Raw genomic sequence first — 19,582 nt, forward strand, 5'->3', positions numbered from 1 at the left:
CATTTAAAGGTATCTGTACTTCAAGATTTCTTTTTTCCATTTTTAAAAACTTACAAATCAATGTTTCCTTTTTACTTACACTTGAAATTAGTTTTGAGTCTGTCATAAAATGGCAATTATGAAGCATTAAATTTGGTGGTTTTAACGTGACCAGATGTAGTTGGCATGAAACCAGTTTAAAGCGTTAACTATTGCTGGCATGCACACTGGCTGTTAATTGAAGACAACCTGCTGTACTAACAAATGGTTTCATTCTGAGATGTAATGCCATATGGAGCTTGTTGGATGGAAGCCACAGTCTGCATCTGATATAGACATGTTCTCACAGGCAATGTGGGGAAACCTATCGATCCAAAGCATATTGTGGTGTTTTTTTATTTTTTTTATTTGCCTTTCATTTTATATTCAAATAAACTCCTGATCTGACAATAGTTGTAAGGTTCAGGTTTCTCTATCAAGACTTTAGGGTTTTAGCTTTTCTGATCAGTTGGCACTGGAACACCAGCGTTTCCTCTAAATGAAGACAAACCACCAGTCACAAATTGTTGCCACCTGTAAAATGCTTCCTTTCAGATAGAAGTCTATCACTGTCCCAATAATCATTGTCCTTTAAAAAAAAAAAAAAAAAAAAAAAAAAAAAAACTTTAGACCTCAGACAAGCCGATTCCACACATTCAATGCCTCTGAAAAGGCATTGAATGGCTTCATCTCACCCCCTGAGGCGGGGTTTCCCCACGCCTGTTCCTCTGGGTACTTCAAGGTTTAGATGCTTCTGTGGGTTGTTCCAGTTCTGTCTTGTTCAAAAGTTCAGGTAAAGAATCTGCTTAGAATGAGGGTTGAAATGTCTAAAACTAGCAGGACGGTGAAAAGGTAAGGGTTGGAAACGGGGAAGGACTTGGAACTGCTGCATGTTGAAGACTTGGAAGACATTTTATTTGGTGGCCTTGAAAACCTATATTCTAAAGAAACTTGAACATCTTGTGACATTCAAAGCTTATTGGGGGAAAAAAAGGGGGGAGTGGGACGTTTTGATTCAACAGCCCTTGTCCAACAGAATCAAATCAGACACCACTCTCTGATGTTGGCGCTCATTGTGGAAATGACCAGCCACCTTCACTAGCCAAAGGAAATATGTGGAGTAATCACGATTCCACAGATCTGAGCTTTGATCAAACTGGACTCTAGCTGGAGCACCTGATGGAGAAAATCTCAGGCTCTTTTCCGCCTGGTTGCCTTAATTCTGATTTTAGACTCTTAATATAGCTCAGGCTTTTCCCCTCAAAGTCAGGATGTCTGCCTGTTCTTTTCTTGTATTGGTTGCAAAGAGGTGTCACATGCTGCAGCTTAAATGTGGATTTCGAAGTATTTTGAGCATATTCAGTGTGAATAAAAAGCTAAAAAAAAAAGTTACTAAGTGGAGAAAAAAAACTAAACTCCCCCAGGGGTTTGCCTCCCGGACAGACAGTCATCATGAAGTCACCAAGTCCTGTTGGGGTGGGCTGGGTACGTGAATACCTCACAGTCATGCTGCTGATGTGTTGTGACCGTGACATTTCCTCTCTTCTCAGCAATACACGAGTTCCCCGATGACCTTTTCACCAACAACGAACGAAAGAGTGGAGCTGTCCTGCTGCACATTGCGGCGGTAAGAACTCGCCCCAGTCACGGCATGCACAAGTTCAGTCTTTCTCACTGTCAAATGTTTGCTTTTTTTATTCTGCAATGGGATCTTAAACTCTTTCAAATCAAATTGCTCAACCAAAACTCAATCTTGTATCCTGTTCTTACAAACTTTTACTCGCTGTATGAACCTATTGAAATAGGCTTGATTCCATTTAATTGTCATAATCGGTGCTTTCAAATCAATTTCAACTCAAGCTAAAATGAGGTGTGAGTCCTTTTTTTTTTTTAGGTGATTTTAATCACAAATTAAATTTTATTTATATAGTGCCAATTCATGAAACATGTCATCTCGAGGCACTTTACAAAGTCAAAAACAGTCAGATTATACAGATTGGTCAGAAATTTCCTATATAAGGGAACCGGTTGATTGCATCAAAGTCCCGACAAGCAGCATTCACTCCTGGAGAAGCGTAGAGCTACAGGGAGAGTCATCTGCATTGTCCATGGCTTTGCTGCAATCCCTCATACTGAGCAAGCATGAAGCGACAGTGGAAAGAAAAAACACCCATTAGCGGGAAGGAAAAACCTCCAGCAGAACCGGGCTCAGTATGAACGGTCATCTGCCTCGACCGACTGGGGGTTACAGAAGACAGAACAGAGACACAACAAGAGACAAAAAGCACAGAAGCACACATTGCTCTAGTAATCTGTTCTACATTAGATGATAATAGCGGGTGAGCCGTCTTCTCTGGATGATCACAGCTAACATAACGCCAGACCAGGTGTACCTACTATGAAGAAAAAAAGAGAACAAAAAGTTATAAGCAGAAATGATGACAAGCAATGCATAATTGAAGAACAGTAGGACTCGATAGAGTGAGAAAAATGGATCCTGATGTCGAATGTAAATTGAAGTTCAATTTTCTAAAAACATTAGGGATATGTTTCATCTCTTCCAACCTGCTGGGCTTCCTTTAGATAACCTTTTTAACCAATTAAAATAAGCTGAACCCAACAGCTGTTTGATAATTGATGTAGTTGACTTGGAATCTGAATGACTGTATTAAATATTTTTTTTTTCCTTCTGTAAAGTGTCTTAGGTGCTGTGAATTGGTGATGTGGAAATAAGATGGATGTTGTCTAGCCTAGAGGGAGAATAGAAACTAATGACATTGCCAAAAGATGTTTACTATGTAGATGGCATGAAAGCATTTTTCAGTTTTATACCAATTATTATTGTTGTTCATTTATGCTCAAAATAACATGCTTAAATCTAATCACGCTTTATTCAGCGATTACAAACAGCATTTAAGTAATCTTGGTTTAATCTTGGATAATCTCTGGATACCAAATTTTCCATTTTTAACAAGAGGGATTTTACACTAATGAACGTAGGGGGGGGGGGAAATGGATTCATCCCTTTAAAACTGGGGGCTGCTGGGGCTTCAGAGGTTAGAACCATATTGGAGACCATTGTCGGAGAGAGGCATCAAAAATGATGCATTTAGTGTAGTAAAACCTGATGCCACAAAGGCATAGGAAGCGTAATTAAGATTCCTGGGTCACCAAAGATGGAATCTGTCGTCGGTGCTGAAAGGCAATCATTCATGTCTTTAAGGCACAACTTCTATGATGTTTGCCTCTAAGCAACTCCAAAGGGTGAACATAATATTTTGGTTAAATGCACAGCTATTTCGACTCTGACTTGATGTAATGTTTCACTTCTTTAACTGTTCAGCAAGATTTAACTTGTGTGGAAGGTCTAATGCTGCAGTCCTGCACTGCCCCCTGTGGATAGCATAGAGCAGGGCATTTAAATGAGTGCTGATCAGCCCTCATGATGTCACGACAATCTATAATTTATAGATCTATCCTCAGCCGCTGAACCGGGCTGCTTCTCCCCCTTGCTTCTTACTCTGGGAGTATAGATGTCCTGTCAGGTTTTCTCATTGTAGGGAAGCACTTTACATCTAAATATTTGTTGGGATTTAATGTGGGTTGTCATTCACCTCCACTTGTCCTTTACCACGAGGATGTGTCCTGATCTATAAAAAAAACATCTTTTTCAATTGAATAAAGATGGATTCATACATGCATTTGCTCTTGTCCTTAATGCTGTTTTCCTGACTATTGTTTGCAGACTCTTTACATGTTCCTGGCTCTCGCCATAACTTGTGACGAATACTTTGTGACATCACTGGAGAAGATCTGCGAGGTACTGTAAAGGTTTTAATCTTTTTTTTTATTTTATTTTTTTTAAGGCTCTCCCTAAATGCGACAAAACAAACTAACAATTCTTCATCTTGCAGAAACTGGATCTTAGTGAAGACGTCGCTGGAGCCACCTTCATGGCAGCTGGCAGTTCTGCGCCCGAGCTCTTTGCGTCTGTCATCGGTACGCACACTCATGCAGGCACACGCGTGCAGCTCGTGCATCCAGACGGTCCCAGATGGTCCGTGTCACTGCTGGTTCTGAGAGGCTCCCTCCTTGTGTGCAGGTGTCTTCATCACCCATGGTGACGTGGGGGTGGGGACCATCGTCGGCTCAGCAGTTTTCAACATCCTGTGCATCATTGGTGTGTGTGGAATCTTTGCCGGACAGGTGCGCGAGTCGGAGCGAGGGACTGCGGCTGCATCATCTTGTTTATTTATAGACGGTAGAGCGGCACATGTGCTGCCCCCCCCCCCCCCCCCCATCCTTTGAGGAGAAACAAAAGCTTGTGAAATAAAGGACTGATATTTGGTTCAAGAAAACTGTAGCTCAGTGACTAAAGATCGCAACAAAGCCAAAGTTTCAACAATGAGAAGCAGTTTTAGAAAGCAGAGATGGGAGTGATTATGGAAGGGATTGTCCAGGAAGGAAAGCATGGAGATTTGTACAAAGACTTGCTGTGTGCTGTGGTAATCTCATTAAAAACCGGAAACCCTTCACACACACACACTTCCTAATGTTACTGATAATTTAATTTTAAGTTCGTTTTTTAAGAATTCGTCTTTATCTAATTTAAAACCTATGAGGTGCTTTTATTTCCTAAATCCCCAAATTAAATAATTATTTACAACAGAGTAAAATTCTGCAGCAATAGTAACTATTGAAATCGTTTTTCTTTTACGATCTGATCTTGACCTTTTTACCATTGTTTTAAAATTGTTTTAAAAAAATGCAGATAATTTGTAGTTGCCTGATTCTCTCCTTCAAAGGGGACTTTTTTTTTGTCACCTTGGCTGTTGTGGATTCTGTTGAGGGTTTTAGTTAAATTAACTGAATGTACTGTACATCAGGTGAGGATATGAGTCAATAGTTTTAAAAAAGATGTTGCCCAAAAGTTGACTTGTATATTGCTCCACCTAGTTTCATGAATTTTTTTATTTTATTTATTTATTTATTTTTTTTTAAACATGTTAACAGGTGGTGGTGTTGACCTGGTGGCCTGTTTTCAGGGACTCCTTCTACTACACCCTGTCCGTCATAGCTTTGATTGCAGTAAGTTAACATTAGTTGTTAATATGATTTTATTTAAAAAAATTGTACTTGAGTTCTTAAATTTCTTTTTTTTTTTCTCCCACAGTTCATCTATGATGAGAAGATTGTTTGGTAAGTTTATCCATATAAGCTTTAAATGACTCAAACTATTATGCATTTTTAAACAATTTAAAAAGTTCCAACTCACTAACTCGAGAGAAACATTTTTATTTTTTAAATATTATACCTTGAGGCCATTAATTGTGCCATGTCACATAAGGCTGCATTCAAATTCGGAGCCACGTTAAAGTCCTTACAGTAGGTTTGACACATAGCTTTACAGTTTAGCCCTCTTACACAGTGATCAAAACACAAATCTGTGCTTTTCAAGCCTAAACTTTTTAAATATGTCCTGAAGGAGTAGTTGGTGGAAATGGTGATTCATGCTTTGATTTCGGTTCACTAAACACTTTTCCATGATCCCATATTAAAACAATATATCTGGATACATTGACTTTAAGACCATATTCAAAATTATAAATTTAATTTTATGAAGCATGTTTAGACCTCAGAGCTAAGTTTCTAGTTCTACATTTTGCAGAATGAAAAGATCTGTCCAAATCCACTCATTTTGTAGCAAAATGTAAAACTTTCTGTACTTGACTAAACTTTTTCCTTTCTCCTCCTGCAGGTGGGAGAGTTTGGTGCTGGTGATCATGTATGTAGGCTACATCCTGGTCATGAAGTGAGTTCTACCTGATTTTTCAAAAAGATTCTTGTTAGATCTTTACTAATGTACACAAACATTTTTCCTGAAGGGGACGGGGTGTACCATTTCTGCCCTCTGCCAAGAAGACAAAAGTTTTATACTATATAGATATTATGTGCTGCAGCTTGCATGATAAATGTTTTTAAAGCAATGTAACATATTTTTTATTCGCAGCTTGTAGCTGGTAACAATTGAAACTTGATTAAAACCCACTTTTGGCTGTTAAACACAGCAGCCACATGTCAGCCTGCAGAGAATTTTAGTCCTTTTTTTTTTTTTTTTTCCATTATTTTTCTAAACATAGACCTATGCGTTCATGACTATAAGTGCACTCCATTAGGCCTCATTTGTCTTTACAGTCCAGACTGAATAATGCCAGCCATTCTGTCCTGTGCTGCTGTCTCTGTCCAGCTGGTAATCTGTGCTTCACTCAGTGGCAGCCTGCTCGCTCACTGCCATAAGAATTTAATCTTTTTCCCTCTGCAGTGGCTAAGAGCACCAGGCTTAACCAGATCATTTCCCTCCTTTCTCATTCGGAGGAATAAACGCTTACAGTAGGACATGCTGTCATGTCTCCCTTGACCCAAAATATCTGCTGAGCATTTTGGGCCGATCAAGTCCAAATGGAGCAGAGTGTGTTTAACGCGGACCGTCTGGGGCTCTGATTCGAGATAATACTCCTACCCTCCCTCTTCAAATATGGAGAGATGAAAGCCGAAGGCAAAAAAAAAATAAAATAAAAATATGCCACAAATCTCAAGCAGTACATCTCAAAAGCATTTTTGGTTTGTTCTCCAAATATAATCCTGTAACTGACAAAATACACTCTTAATACCATTAAATGCACACTGAAGTTGAGTCTCCTTGATCAAAACGAGGGATGTAGAACTGCTGCACTGCCGTTTCTTTTAAATGCCCTCATGTCCTGCTTGAAAGGATTTAAAAAAAAACAAAAAACTAAGGATGTTTCCTTCTGCACATTACCAAACTGCTGTAGGAAGAAATGAGTTTTAATCGGTGTGCTAAAGTTAGTCAATTGCCCAATTACCCTCACTGGAATAGTTTCTTGCTGAAATAAACATAAAATGTGAAACACAAGATAAGCTTTATTGATCTCACAATGGAGAAATTCACTTGTCCCATCGGCTCAAAAGTCAGAAGGTGCCAAAGTAGGTAAGTAGAATTAGTTAGATACAGTTATACAGCTATATACAATTCTATACACTTCTATGTATAAATAGGTTATTGCACATATGTTATTATACACTTTATACATGATTATTGCATGGGTTATAGCACCTTGTTTAAATAGCTTATTGCACATAAGTTATTACAGTTATTGTTGCATCTATGGTGCATGGTTGCAGTAATTACTATAATGGTTACAGGTATAAAACATTTAGTGTTGGAAGATGAATGCAGTGTCTCTGTTCCCAGACCCATGATAAAATGCATATTACTATTATCATATTGTATTACAATGAAGTGTTGCTGGCCGTGGTCCCAGCAAGGCTCTTTTAGTGCCCCTTTCTCTGACCCCCCCATGTGGAGGACGTCTTTTAGCTGGACAACTATCAAGGTGACAGTCTTTGCTGTGACTGTATAAGCCATGTGAATTAGAAATGCGTTTTGAATATTCTTCTACTTAGAAGCATGATTGTTACGTTAGCTGTAATCATAAGCTTAAGTCAAAACAGAAAATATCTGTACTGAAGTCAAGATTCACTTTGTGACTTAAATTGTGGAAACCATTTCTCTCTGACGGTCTAAATTTGAGGAGTGCTTGTGTGTTGCGTGCCGTTATCACAAATGTTGAAAAATGCAGCTATATCTGTTGTAGAAGCCTGGATCAAATTACTATTGAACAAACACAAAAGCATGTTGTGCTTTTTTAAAGCCTGCAGTGAGATCAGTTATCCTTCAAGGAAACATGTCTATCACAAATATCCTTTTATCTTCAGCCATACATGCAGTGTTTTTCAAACTTTGTCTGAAACGTTTTTTTCTTTAGCAATAACGCAACAGATGTGATATGAATAGTCTTTTGTATATTGACTATGCGCTGAAAAGAGAAGCAGTTTTTTTATCAAAGGAATCAAAATGCTATTTGGTAAGGATGTACTTAAAAAAAACAAATACTGACAGAGTCCTGTCTCACTTTGTTCTCTACTCTAATCAGATGTTTTTTAGTTGTAACGTTCTTTGAAGATGCTGAGGGCAGAGAACAGCTCTTTTAACTCTCCAGCTATTACCTCTGTTATGTTCAAAGGCAGCCATAGTTCCTTTTAGTTATTTTTTTTTTTTTTTTGCTTTTTTTTGTAATGGCATTGAAATGGTCTCAGTGAAAATGTGTGGCTAAGAGCCACGTGATTGCCTTCTGGGGAAGTTTCTTTTTGGACGTCTAGTTTCTGCTCTAATACAAGGCAACATGTCTTGGCATTTCTACAGCATATCGCTAATGTTGTCTTGTTGAAAACTGGTCCCTTGGTTATTTCACATAATGTACAGTTTAAAAAAAAGTTTAATAAGCTTTTCTGTTGGTTTTATTTTTCCTCCCCTAGATTCAACTCAAGCATGCAGCGGTTTTTCATGGGGAAGTCTAGCAAAAATGTGGCCAATGGTAACGCTGCAACCAGCAGCGAGATGGAGGACGGTAATGCTTGTTTTGACTATGTATGGGACGACGACCCGTCGTCACCTTTACTCTCAGCAGGTAAGGTTAATCAGACAGGCTGGGTCCCAAACGAATGGTTGAGTCTGATTCTCTGGAAGATTGAAGACTTCTTGAGGGGTCTGTGGCTTCTTTCTAATAAACTAACATAGTGTTGTAGCCAATGCTTTCTGCTAAAGTCTTGTCAATATAACACAAAATCAACACCGCCAACCCAATCACCCACACCTGACTCGCCACCCTAAAGCTATAGTTGGTAATCCTGTTCTGAAACACTTTTATACTGGGTGTAATGGTCCTTCCAGCCTGACAATAGCCAATGCATTATGCATTCAGAAAAAGGAGGTAAAAAATGAGGAGCTGCAGGCCTGTAAAAACACGTTCCCCTCTGTCCCTCAAGTTACGTGGGTATCGCCTTATATAGTGGTTTTCCCACATGCAAATAATTCGGACGCCCTCATGTAACGCCAATGTGCGTGCTTGTTCCTTGTTGATTTCTGCTTGCTGACTGCACATGCGCACTTCAAGTGTTTATGTACATACCTCTCAACTTTTGACGACTGTTGAGAGTGAGATTGTTGACGGGGGGGGGGGCTGCTGTTGTTCGATTCAAAACTGTCCAACGGGGGGGGGGGGGGGGGGTGCTGTTTTTCAATTCAAAACTGTCCAACGGGGGGGGTGGGGGCCTGTCGGTCGATTGAAGACGGTCACTATTCTACACGGACTTTGCTTTCATTTTACAGTTTTTAATAACACATGACCACTTACCATTTAATTCGCACACAACACGGACCGTACAACTGTTTAACTTTGGATGAGGGAAACTGCTTTGCGCGGCGGCGGTCCTTGCTGCTGTGTTACGTATACTACTGGACGTGCGGAAACCATTGTACCGCAAATTGGTTCCGCCATACGCGTGCGTTTCAAGAGTGAGATTTACGTTGTAAGATTGAGATTTTCAAAGTAATGCGTGTGAGCGTGTGCAATTGATGAAATGCGTGTGTCACACGGTCAATGCGTGAGAGTTGAGAGCTATGTTTATGTATCTGGCGGTTAGCTTAGCGGTTAGCTCTGGTGTTAGCCGTTCATTGTTGCTCCGCTGCTCACGCCACTTAAAAAATGGCTGAGTTGCAAGAAGCAAACTGCGTACAATTTTAAGAGGAAGGACTTGGTAGAAAGAAATAAGACCAGAGTGAATTTGGGAGATCTTCTCTTCTCATCCCCCTGACGAGCAGTAGAGCAGGTAAGACTGTCTCAGACTCTAGCTGGGTAAGCTTAAAAAAAAAAAAAGGTAAAGACTGAAGAGGACTATAAACTTCTGGGGAGCACCCCACACACTCCCTCACCATAAACAATTATGTCTACGTTGGATCACTTCTTGTTTAGGAACCAACCTTTCTTGGGACCTGAACTGGTCCTCACGGATGCTGTCTGGAATAAGGCCTAGCAGAGTCCATCCATCCAGGTCAAGGGTTATGAAAAGGGCAGCTAATATCCCCCGAAACCCCACACATCCTGGACATAAGCTTCAGATGTCTATGAACAAAATAAACTGCTTATAGCCTGAGTAGTTGCTACTCTGCTGTGAAACAACATAAGCATATTGCACAGCCTTCCTTTCTTTTTCTTTGTATCAAAAGGCTGTTCAAGCAAATAAGTGCTTACTGCTTCATTTATCCTTTTTCATTTCCTCTAGTTTATATATTTGTTCATGTGAACGCTGCTAGTGCTTGATCTACTACAGATTCTGTGTTTCTGCAGTCTTGCCTGATGAAGCTAATTCTGATTTTTATACTTCAAAGCCACAGTCCTCCCCTGTTTTTTCTGTACTTGCTCTTTAAAATTTTAAATTGAACCTGTCTCAGAAATGCAACTCTTCCAACTGACTGCATTATTGCTAACATGCCTGTCTGTTTAGCCTTACTAAACCTACTCTTTGTCTGTGTTGTGCTGCTTTGTGCCAGTTTTTCTGCTTGCATGCTGCTTTTCTCCAGCCAATCTCTGGAGCGTAGACCTGCTCACTCCCTGAAGTGGTAATGATTTTCACAAGAGGAACTGTTTACGCCAGCTCTGTTTACACTGTTAATTTATGTGCATGCATAAGTCAAATTGAGGCTGGGTTAAATTAATAAGTGTACTGTAGAAGTTGTGATTCATGTGTATGGGAACTAAAAGCTAATTTTGCCAGCAAAGAAAAATAAGTTTTAGTTGGCCAAAGAAACTGTTTCAGACTTTATATAATAAAATCTGGCTTAGTAATTTTAAAGCTGGTCAAGGCAATTAAGGAAGGCTCTTTTTAAATTCAGGTTCAAGACAAAGATCACCCAAGCTGTACACAAACTTTAAACCCAGCTGGTGCTGAGTGTTACAAAAGAGGAATGTAGAGCCAAGCCTCAAACACTGAACAGTTGAAGTCGATGGCCGCCTTTATCCTCATTTATTATTTGGTGTCTACCACGGCTGGCAACAGTAGGAATGTTTCATTTTCTGTTAAATAAGAAATATGGTGCTGTGAAAAGTATTGGGCTCCTACGGACTTCCAATTTTGTCACTTGCAAGATGATCAAACTTTAATATCAGACAAAGCTGACTATAGTAAAAAAGTATTTAAGTTATTTTTATTTTTTCAGAGAAATGCTGTCCAGCCCAACCTTGGTTGGAAAAGCCTCATTAAGTTATGATTATCCAGGTTTATGGTTATAAACACCAGCTGCTCTCAGACCTCACTTATAAAGCATGTCTACGCACAACTAGAGATGTATAAAAAGATAACGTTGAGTGTGTTTATTCACACAAACTTTTGACCCGCTGAGAAAATGTGCAACAGCTACAACAAAGACAGCTTGAAGGAATTTACCCGACTGGCTAGGCCACTCCTAAACCTCTATTTTTGTGCCAAAGTCCAGACCTAAATTTAATCAATATGTTGCAAATTCCTATTCTTTAAATAAGAGCGGGACAACAAACCACTAGACATAAAAATAATTAAAATTGTTTATTTGGTATGCACAATTGATGGCATTTTCTGGAACCAAGGATGGTACCAACACTTCCTTAGTTTAGGAGACAACTGCATTTTAACAAACTAGTTTTTTCCCCTTTTACTCTAGTTATCTTTGTCTATCAAAATACTTTTTTTTTTATTTTTGCCTCCACAACATTGCATGTTTCAGTTAAAATATATCTGATTGGGGAAAATACTTTATTACAGGTTCTTATATAGTTTTGCTGTATGGGTGAATTGTGTGCACCTTAAATAACCAGTTGGCGGAGAGGGGGGTTTACTGAAATTTCAACTAATTGCAGTGAAAGCAATGTTATAATTCAATATACAACATTTTAGTGAGATAACAGAACTACAGTAAATGGTATAAAGAATCTCCCCTAGTCAAATCTTGGGAGGCACATTAAGCCCAAGTCTGTCCATTGCTGATCAAAATAAACTGCAGTTGCCAAATATGAAACTGATGCCGCCAATGAAGGTAAACTTTGGTCTTGGTAGAGTACTATAGTATAGTAGCTTCCTCTGCTGAAATTAATATTATTTTAATGTTCAGTCTTGCCAGATGAACAAATGCTTTTTTTGGGAGAATGAATCGTTCTTCAAACTACATCCTTAATTTCACCATTTATTAAGTTTGTCCGCAAGGTTTAGGATCCACATGCATTTAAAGGGTAATATTTCAGGTTGCTGGCATTGACTGCATGATTAAATTTATTATTTTGGCCTGAAGTACTGAGAACACTCTAGGAAAAGTGGGTTTAAAATGGTCCATAGCCTTCCTTGAGTTCCTCAAAGGTTTTGTAAAGTTTTAAGATAGCACTTTGGGTGTTTATAACTAGAGTTGCGAGGCTTTTTGCTTCATAAAATTGAATATGTGCCCTCATCTTTTCAGTCAAGCCGAGCAAGGCTTACAGCCGTGGCTCAGTGGTGATGGTGGATGAGATGATGAATGCCAGCCCGTCAAAGTTTAGGTTTCCTGAGGCCGGGCTCCGAGTCATGGTCACCAGCCATTTTGGACCTAAAACCCGCCTTCGCATGGCCAGTCGGCTCATCATCACAGAGGTACAACGGGCCGTTGTTATAGCAGTTATTTTAAGCAGAGAGATCTTCTTATTCTCTGTGTACTTGGCACAATTTTTCCATTTTTGTCTGCAGAAGAGAGCTCAGTTTGAAGAGGTTTAGTAGCGGCAAGTCTGCTTGTGTGCCCTTTGACTTAGTTTCTTTTTTCTGAAAGCGCCAGAAGTTGGTGCAAGCGGCCAATGGCGTGGAGACGCAAGTGACTGACGGCAAGGTTGAAATCGAGAACGGAAATGTGCCAGAGGACAAACCAGAGGACAAAGAGGCGGAAGAAAACGACACGATTTCACCATTTCACATTCCAAGTATGTGTTTTAGGAACTGACCTTTTTATGAAAGTTTGATCTGGTATGTATCAAAATGGTTTAAGGGGGACAAAGATCCAACGTGTATCGGCACACGTCGTTCGAGTTTGAAACCCATTAAACATTCTCCGATGGGCAATGATTTGAAGAAATGTTTAATGCCAGAAGTTTTTGTATTTTAGGCACTTGTATTACACTTTACATTTCATTTGAACCTTAATGTGTTCAGTCTTTAATGTGATGCGTAGCAACTGTTTTTTATTGTGCTTGCCATTCTTGGCCAGGTCTTGCAAAAGAGATTTTGATCAAAAATGGGACAAACCAGGTTAAAGGTTATATTCAACTGCTGAAAGGGATTTTGGTTTAAATCACGACAAACACACCAGCTCTGTAGAAAAGCTTTAATAAAGCCAGAAATACTCAATAAATTAAAACTAAAATATGAATTTATTGGACAGGAATACTATATTTGAGGACACTTTAAAAAAAAATCTGAATGTATTTGACTTGGAAATAGACTTCAGCTGAAATCTTTCCTGTTTAGTCAGATTGCTTGGGAAGAAAGAATGAGCAGAATAACTGTTTAAAATAAAAAGCAGCAAGAAGGGTTTTGTGCAGTAGGCAGTGTCTTTGTTTTATCTTTTGAGGAACTGTTCAAAAATGGAAAATCAAGCTGTTGAAAAAGTCCAAGTTCCAAAGACAATCTTAAAACTAATCAAATCTTATATTTAATGGCAGTTTAGCACCATTTTAAAAAGATTTCCACCACAGTAACAGATCAAAGTCGGCTGCAATGAACCTTCCGTCCGCAAAAAATGTGAAAGAAACCATATTTTCTATTTTGAAAAGAACAACTTGCACCATTAGATGGCTGCTCTGGGTGGCAACTGACAGATGAACTTAAATATTCACAAACTCAAAGATACTGGCTGCTAACGACTCGGCTTCAACAAATCAGGAATGCCCCTTAAGGTCAGGGAGAAGGAAAAACCTGTGACTTGTGGCAGCATTATATTAACTACACACTTATAACAATTTAAAAGCATTAAATATTTAATGTCTTATGAGTTCACTCTAGTTTTAAGCTTCTGAATCTGTCTTTATCTTCCCCGTTTGTGTTCCTCCTGCAGGGAACGTGGGCAGCAAGATCAAGTGGCTGATCTCATGGCCGCTGCTACTGCTGCTGTTCATCACGGTCCCCAACTGTGCCAAGCCTCGCTGGGAGAAATTCTTCATGGTCTCCTTCATTCTTTCCACCGTCTGGATTGCAGTCTTTTCATACTTGATGGTCTGGATGGTGAGTTTACTTTCTTTTTTTGTCAGGTTTCTGCTGTGCTTGAATTTAAATATAACTGGTCTAATGTATGTAAATATGTAAAACTAATTTCTGTTGCCTGAAACGAGTAAAATAAAGTTTTAGAAGTTGTGCTCAGCTTTTCTGCATATCTTGGCTGATCTTCATGAGCATTTGTAGTGGTTGCTTTTAAGAGGAACTACATTAGTAATGCATTAAATATTTAAGAAATGTTCACATATTGACATCTAACTTCTTGGAAATTGGGAATTTAGATGTGCTTGGACAGAAACTGCTTAGCAAGAAAATGCATTTTGGTTATATCTTTTGATCAATGTGCTGAGGGAAGAAATTAGGACACGCTACCCTACACCTGTTCGTAGGGATGGTATAATATTTTATATGTACTGAAGCGTACAAGTGCAGCCATAAATAATACAGTGTTGGTATTTGAGGACTGAAAAGAAATCCCAAAAGCTAATTTATTTGTCCAACACTGATTTATGTATAAGAAGTCGATTGCCACCTGAAGGTACAAGCAACACAACTTTTTGATTAAAACCAGCACTAAAATGCTGATCGAATGCTAAAGATTTGTCATGTTTAACTTGAGTTTTAACTCAGGTTGGAGTTGAACACAGCGTGTGAGAAACTGCTGTTAACCATGCCTTCTCTGCGCCTCTTTAGGTCACCATAATCGGCTACACTCTGGGAATACCAGATGTCATCATGGGCATCACGTTTCTGGCTGCGGGCACCAGCGTTCCAGATTGCATAGCCAGTCTCATTGTGGCGCGGCAAGGTATTCCTTTACCTTTTCAGAAAATTAGTCTAATTTTGCATTACTTTCAGGTTTGTTGGGGGCAGGAACAGTTATTGATCTCGCGGTGGGTGTTTATTATGCTTTTGGTTTAATGGAGCCTCAGTGATGCCTGGCCATTGATTTTTCACATTGTTGTATTAGGTCCTTGTGCATTCAAAATTCCAACCGCAAGTCAGGGGTCATGTAAGGATTATATACTCAAACATTCAATTCATACTATTATACTTTATACTTTGTGTTTATTTGGCTCAAAGAAATTGTTGAAATTAAGATTATTTGATGTTCACCTTTTATCCGTGTGATGACTGGAAAAAACACTTAGACTTATGAAGTTCTTAAAGTTTAGTTGCCATTTCCCAAGTAGACTAAGTTGCACTAAACAAATAATGACAACGTTATTAAAGGTATCTTGAAATTGAACATCAAAGGCTAGGTTTTATTTATATTTTTTTGCCATGATCTAGATAAAGAGCTTTTTTTTTTTTTTTTTTTCACAACTAGTTGACCAGTTTAGTTTAACTTAGAAAAATAGGATTTTGTTGGCTATGAACTCCAATGTCACTATCAAGAATAGTTGCTGCAATAGAAATCTGACATCAAGGTACATTAATCAAGTCATTATTATAGATCCGTCTGTGTCAGGAAACCTGGTTGAGATTTCTCATGATTTCAACCTCCTTATTTGTCTAGACCAACCCCTATTTCTCGATCACCCAAAGTAATTGTCTTGGACCAGCTAAAACCTACAGGGCAAAATTTTAGGCATCAAGACAAAATAGAGGTGAAGTTGTACACAAGTGCTTATTTGCTCAGTTTGTTCAGGGAGAGAAGTCGCACTGAAAAGTATGCAATGCAGCAAATAGGAGTTGCTGCAGAACCCTATATGGATGCTGAACAAATGCAGGTTTGCATCCTTGCTAAAAATAATTTGGATCTCTATGAATATCCAAAAGTGCAGTAAAGTCTAGTTGTGTGTAAAAAAAAAAAAAAAAAAAAAAAAAAAAAAAAAAAAAAAACCCTCTTTGATTAAACATCTAATTGAAAAGCTTTATTCTTGCTGTAATAACTTATTGTTTTTCAGGTTTGGGGGATATGGCAGTGTCTAATACAATTGGCAGTAATGTGTTTGACATCCTGGTGGGACTTGGGGTTCCCTGGGCAATGCAGACCATGTGTGTAAACTATGGATCAGAGGTCAGTTCAAAACGGGTCAAAACTGTCTGATCAGTTTGACAGAAAATGTAATTTATTACCGGAGACTGAGGATCTGTGAGCGAGTGACTTACCCTCCTATTTATTGTTTCAGGTGATGATTAACAGTCGGGGGCTGGTGTATTCAGTGGTTCTTCTGCTGGGCTCTGTTGCACTCACGGTGAGCATAAAACAATGAGACACTTACTAATTATACAGACTTTAAATCAAAACAAAAAGACAAATGTTTTTCCTTGAAATGCTGAACAAAACCATTCAGACGCACTGAACTTTAAAAAAAAAAAAAAGTCAAACCACAACAATAAACCGTATTGTATGAATGTATTTGAATATATTTTTTGGGATTTGTCAAAGTACCAACTGTAAAGCAGAAGGAAAGGAACCATGCATAAAATAAATAAAAACACATCTGAAAAGTGTTATGTGCTCTCGATCAGCTCCTCTGAGCTTTTTGATGCAGCTGCAGATACAATCATTTTGGAGTGTCTCTAGTAGCTTTTATACATATCTAGATATTTTGCCCATTGTGCTTTAGTGAAAAACCTTGACCCTGGGATTATCTGTGGCTCTTAATCCAATTTCAACGAGTTGATCCTAAAAGTAATTTTATCAGGACGACTATGTTCATACATCGACTGGTAGTCAACCCCGCAAATGGTTTTCTTTCAGATACGTCCTGGTTTTCAGGGACGTAGCTGACGTATTTAGACGTCTTGGCCTTTTTTCATTGGTAATTTTTAGATATTGTAGGGTGTTTTGCTGACCTTTTTAGACAGAGTGCTCTTGTGAAAGATCTCAATTTCTATGGGTACTTGTTAAACATGGTTAAAAAAAAAAATTCTAAACAATGCTGTTTTCAGCATGTCACCCTTGGAAACTGGTACTTACCTCTGGTCCTAGGGAGTAGATGCAGCCAAATCATGTGACCAGGAGTCCTTGTCAGCAAGACTGGCTCATTTCCACAATTTCTGTGCAAACTGTTAAAGATTAGTCTGGTGTAGAAATTGTGAAACATGGCGGTTTTTAATGAACAATATTGTTTTTTTCAAGTTACTTGGGAAAACAAACTGTTTTCAGGGGAAACAAAAGCAATCATAATACTGATTAAATGTTCTGTTCTCCCCTGCAAAGGTTTTGAATTTGTGCAGATCTGTTTCTGATGTTCGGCTTTCTGTCTGCAGGTGTCGGGGATCCACATAAACAAGTGGCAGCTGGATTTAAAGCTGGGCGTCTATGTCCTTGTTCTGTACGCCGTGTTCCTCTGCTTCTCCATCATGATCGAGTACAACGTCTTCACCTTTGTCAACTTGCCCATGTGCATGGAGGGTTAGAGCGCAGCAGCATGCAACAATTACCAAAACCTCAACGCCCCCCCTCCCCCCACCTTGGCAACCCTGGAGTTTCTTTTTTTGGACAAACTGGACCTATCTGGCGACCTTTTTTTGTTTCCCTCCTTTGCTTGCAGTCTTTATTTGTCGATATTTAATATGAATCTAATTTTCTTATAAGGCAGTGCTCTGTAATCGTGAATTCTGTTACGTTTTCCAAAATTGTCCAGTCGTCGCGCAGCGCTGGTCCTTTTCGCTCGCTATTTCAGGCGTTGCTGTCAACTCTTTGGTTTCTCTGTACGCCTGCTAACTTCTCACCCATCAAGCATGCCTTTTTAGATGTCGTGGACCTCGAGTCATAAGTGCCCCGTTTTTGATTTCACTCTTCTCACTTGAGATTTTTCTGATCAGAACAATCTGTTCTACATGAGGCACTTAACTAAAGCTCAAACTATAATAAATGTAAAGCCATTCTTTCAGAAAAAAAAAAAACTAGTGTCAGGATTTTTGTTTGGTCAAACCAAGAAAACGGGGAAAGGTCTTGTCATGGCATCTCCCCTCCTTTAGCTTGGACCTAACCCCCCTGTTAGCTCTTTACTCCACCCCCAAACCCTCGCCTGCGTCCCTAATCTGCTTTCCTAAAGACATTTTTGTCAGGACACTTTAATTCAACATATCGCAGTCCAGATCTAGCGACTGTGATGGTGTTATGCATCTGCACCAGTGCACAATGTAAATTTGTAAACACTTTTTTTGTATTTATTTTTTCAAAAAAAAAAATAAGAAAAGAGGAAAGGTTTTTGTCTAGTTTGAAATATAGAACCGAGCTAGTTGCAATCATCAGACATTGCTTGTCTTTTACCGAAAGCTAATTGCACATGGAAAACATTTCTCTTGCTTTTTGTGTTGAGATTAAAGCATCTCTGACATGAGTATGTGGCTGAAGGTTGTGACAGCCAAGCTTCAGCCCCTTTTTTTTTTTTTTCATTTATTCTCCTGAACAAGTCAGGATCGGGCGAGAAAAGTCTGAATCTGCCGGATGCATCTTTCGGTCTTCATCAGATGACTTGCTTAAAGATGGCTGCGGAGTTGTGGTAGCTGCTCTTGTTGCAGTGACACACTCTGGCCTGCAGGGGCCACTGCACCCCGTCTATTAGTGCAGACCGGGTCATCAGCACCACCAGTTATCAGGGAAACTCAGATGGACAGCTCCAGGAGGTGGGATGATGGTCTTGATCTGTTTATTTTTTTTTCTTTTGTTCTGTTTTTCTTGCGTTGTATGTAGATATTGCACTTTAACAGCCGTCCTCTCATACTGAATCAACTAGTGCTTCCTTCTGTGCGTTTGTACTTTCAGTGTATACATGTCTGTGTGTCTGTGGGAAAGAGGAACATTGTGTGTGTGGGTGGGTGTGTGTGCGTGTGCGTCCTCATTCTGGGCTCGCGTCAACTTTCTCAAAACGGACCGGAACCTCTTTAACGTGAGCACACCTGTATCTATCTGCAGTGCATGCTGGGACACAAAAACAAAGCCTCCTCCACAGCACAGCAAAAGGTCGAGGGCTTCGGGGCAGTTTCTATGGCCACTGCCTGGCCCACTTCACAAAAACGGCAGCTAAGAGCACTGCAATCCAGACATTTTGACACGATCCAAAAAAAAAAAATGCCTGTGAGGAGTCCAGGAGTGGGGGGGGGGGGGTGCAGAGACTTTTAAAATGTGTGTGTGTGTGCGTGTATGGAGTGTTTTTAAGTGTCGACTAAACCTCCTCGGCCACATTGTTGGTGGAGGGCACTTGTATATGCAATTTAAATGTAAAGAATTTGTGACAAAGGCCCCTGCAAGGTTGCCATATTAATGATGGGGCATCCTGTGGAGATGTGACGTCAGTTTGTCTAGTATTCTTTAATGTGTGAGCTCACAGGTGTGCGAAAGCCGAGGAACTGGGCAAAAAGAAATGGACATGTCTGGAGCAGTGGGTTTGTGGAAAGGCTAAGTTTTCTCCCAGCGTATTTT

The 19,582-nt window shown here is 39.4% G+C and overlaps 1 protein-coding gene across 2 annotated transcripts in view; it reads left to right on the top strand.

Moving 5' to 3' along the window:
• Positions 1–18,060, top strand: part of slc24a4b (solute carrier family 24 member 4b) — a 40,374-nt gene extending 22,314 nt beyond the window's left edge. The window contains exons 3-17 of one of the 2 annotated variants that reach the window (XM_036147291.1): positions 1,569–1,645; positions 3,764–3,838; positions 3,933–4,017; positions 4,121–4,224; positions 5,032–5,106; positions 5,192–5,217; positions 5,777–5,830; positions 8,416–8,507; positions 12,422–12,591; positions 12,764–12,911; positions 14,042–14,208; positions 14,893–15,007; positions 16,110–16,222; positions 16,335–16,400; positions 17,422–18,060. In XM_036147291.1, the coding sequence (XP_036003184.1) occupies positions 1,569–1,645; positions 3,764–3,838; positions 3,933–4,017; positions 4,121–4,224; positions 5,032–5,106; positions 5,192–5,217; positions 5,777–5,830; positions 8,416–8,507; positions 12,422–12,591; positions 12,764–12,911; positions 14,042–14,208; positions 14,893–15,007; positions 16,110–16,222; positions 16,335–16,400; positions 17,422–17,571 (1,517 nt within the window). In that variant the 3' untranslated portion in view covers positions 17,572–18,060. The remainder of the gene's footprint in view (positions 1–1,568; positions 1,646–3,763; positions 3,839–3,932; positions 4,018–4,120; positions 4,225–5,031; positions 5,107–5,191; positions 5,218–5,776; positions 5,831–8,415; positions 8,508–12,421; positions 12,592–12,763; positions 12,912–14,041; positions 14,209–14,892; positions 15,008–16,109; positions 16,223–16,334; positions 16,401–17,421) is intronic. The other variant, XM_036147292.1, reaches the window with a different exon arrangement.
• The last annotated feature ends 1,522 nt before the right edge of the window (positions 18,061–19,582 follow it).

Source organism: Fundulus heteroclitus, chromosome 15 (assembly GCF_011125445.2).
Source record: "Fundulus heteroclitus isolate FHET01 chromosome 15, MU-UCD_Fhet_4.1, whole genome shotgun sequence".
NCBI lineage: Eukaryota > Metazoa > Chordata > Actinopteri > Cyprinodontiformes > Fundulidae > Fundulus > Fundulus heteroclitus.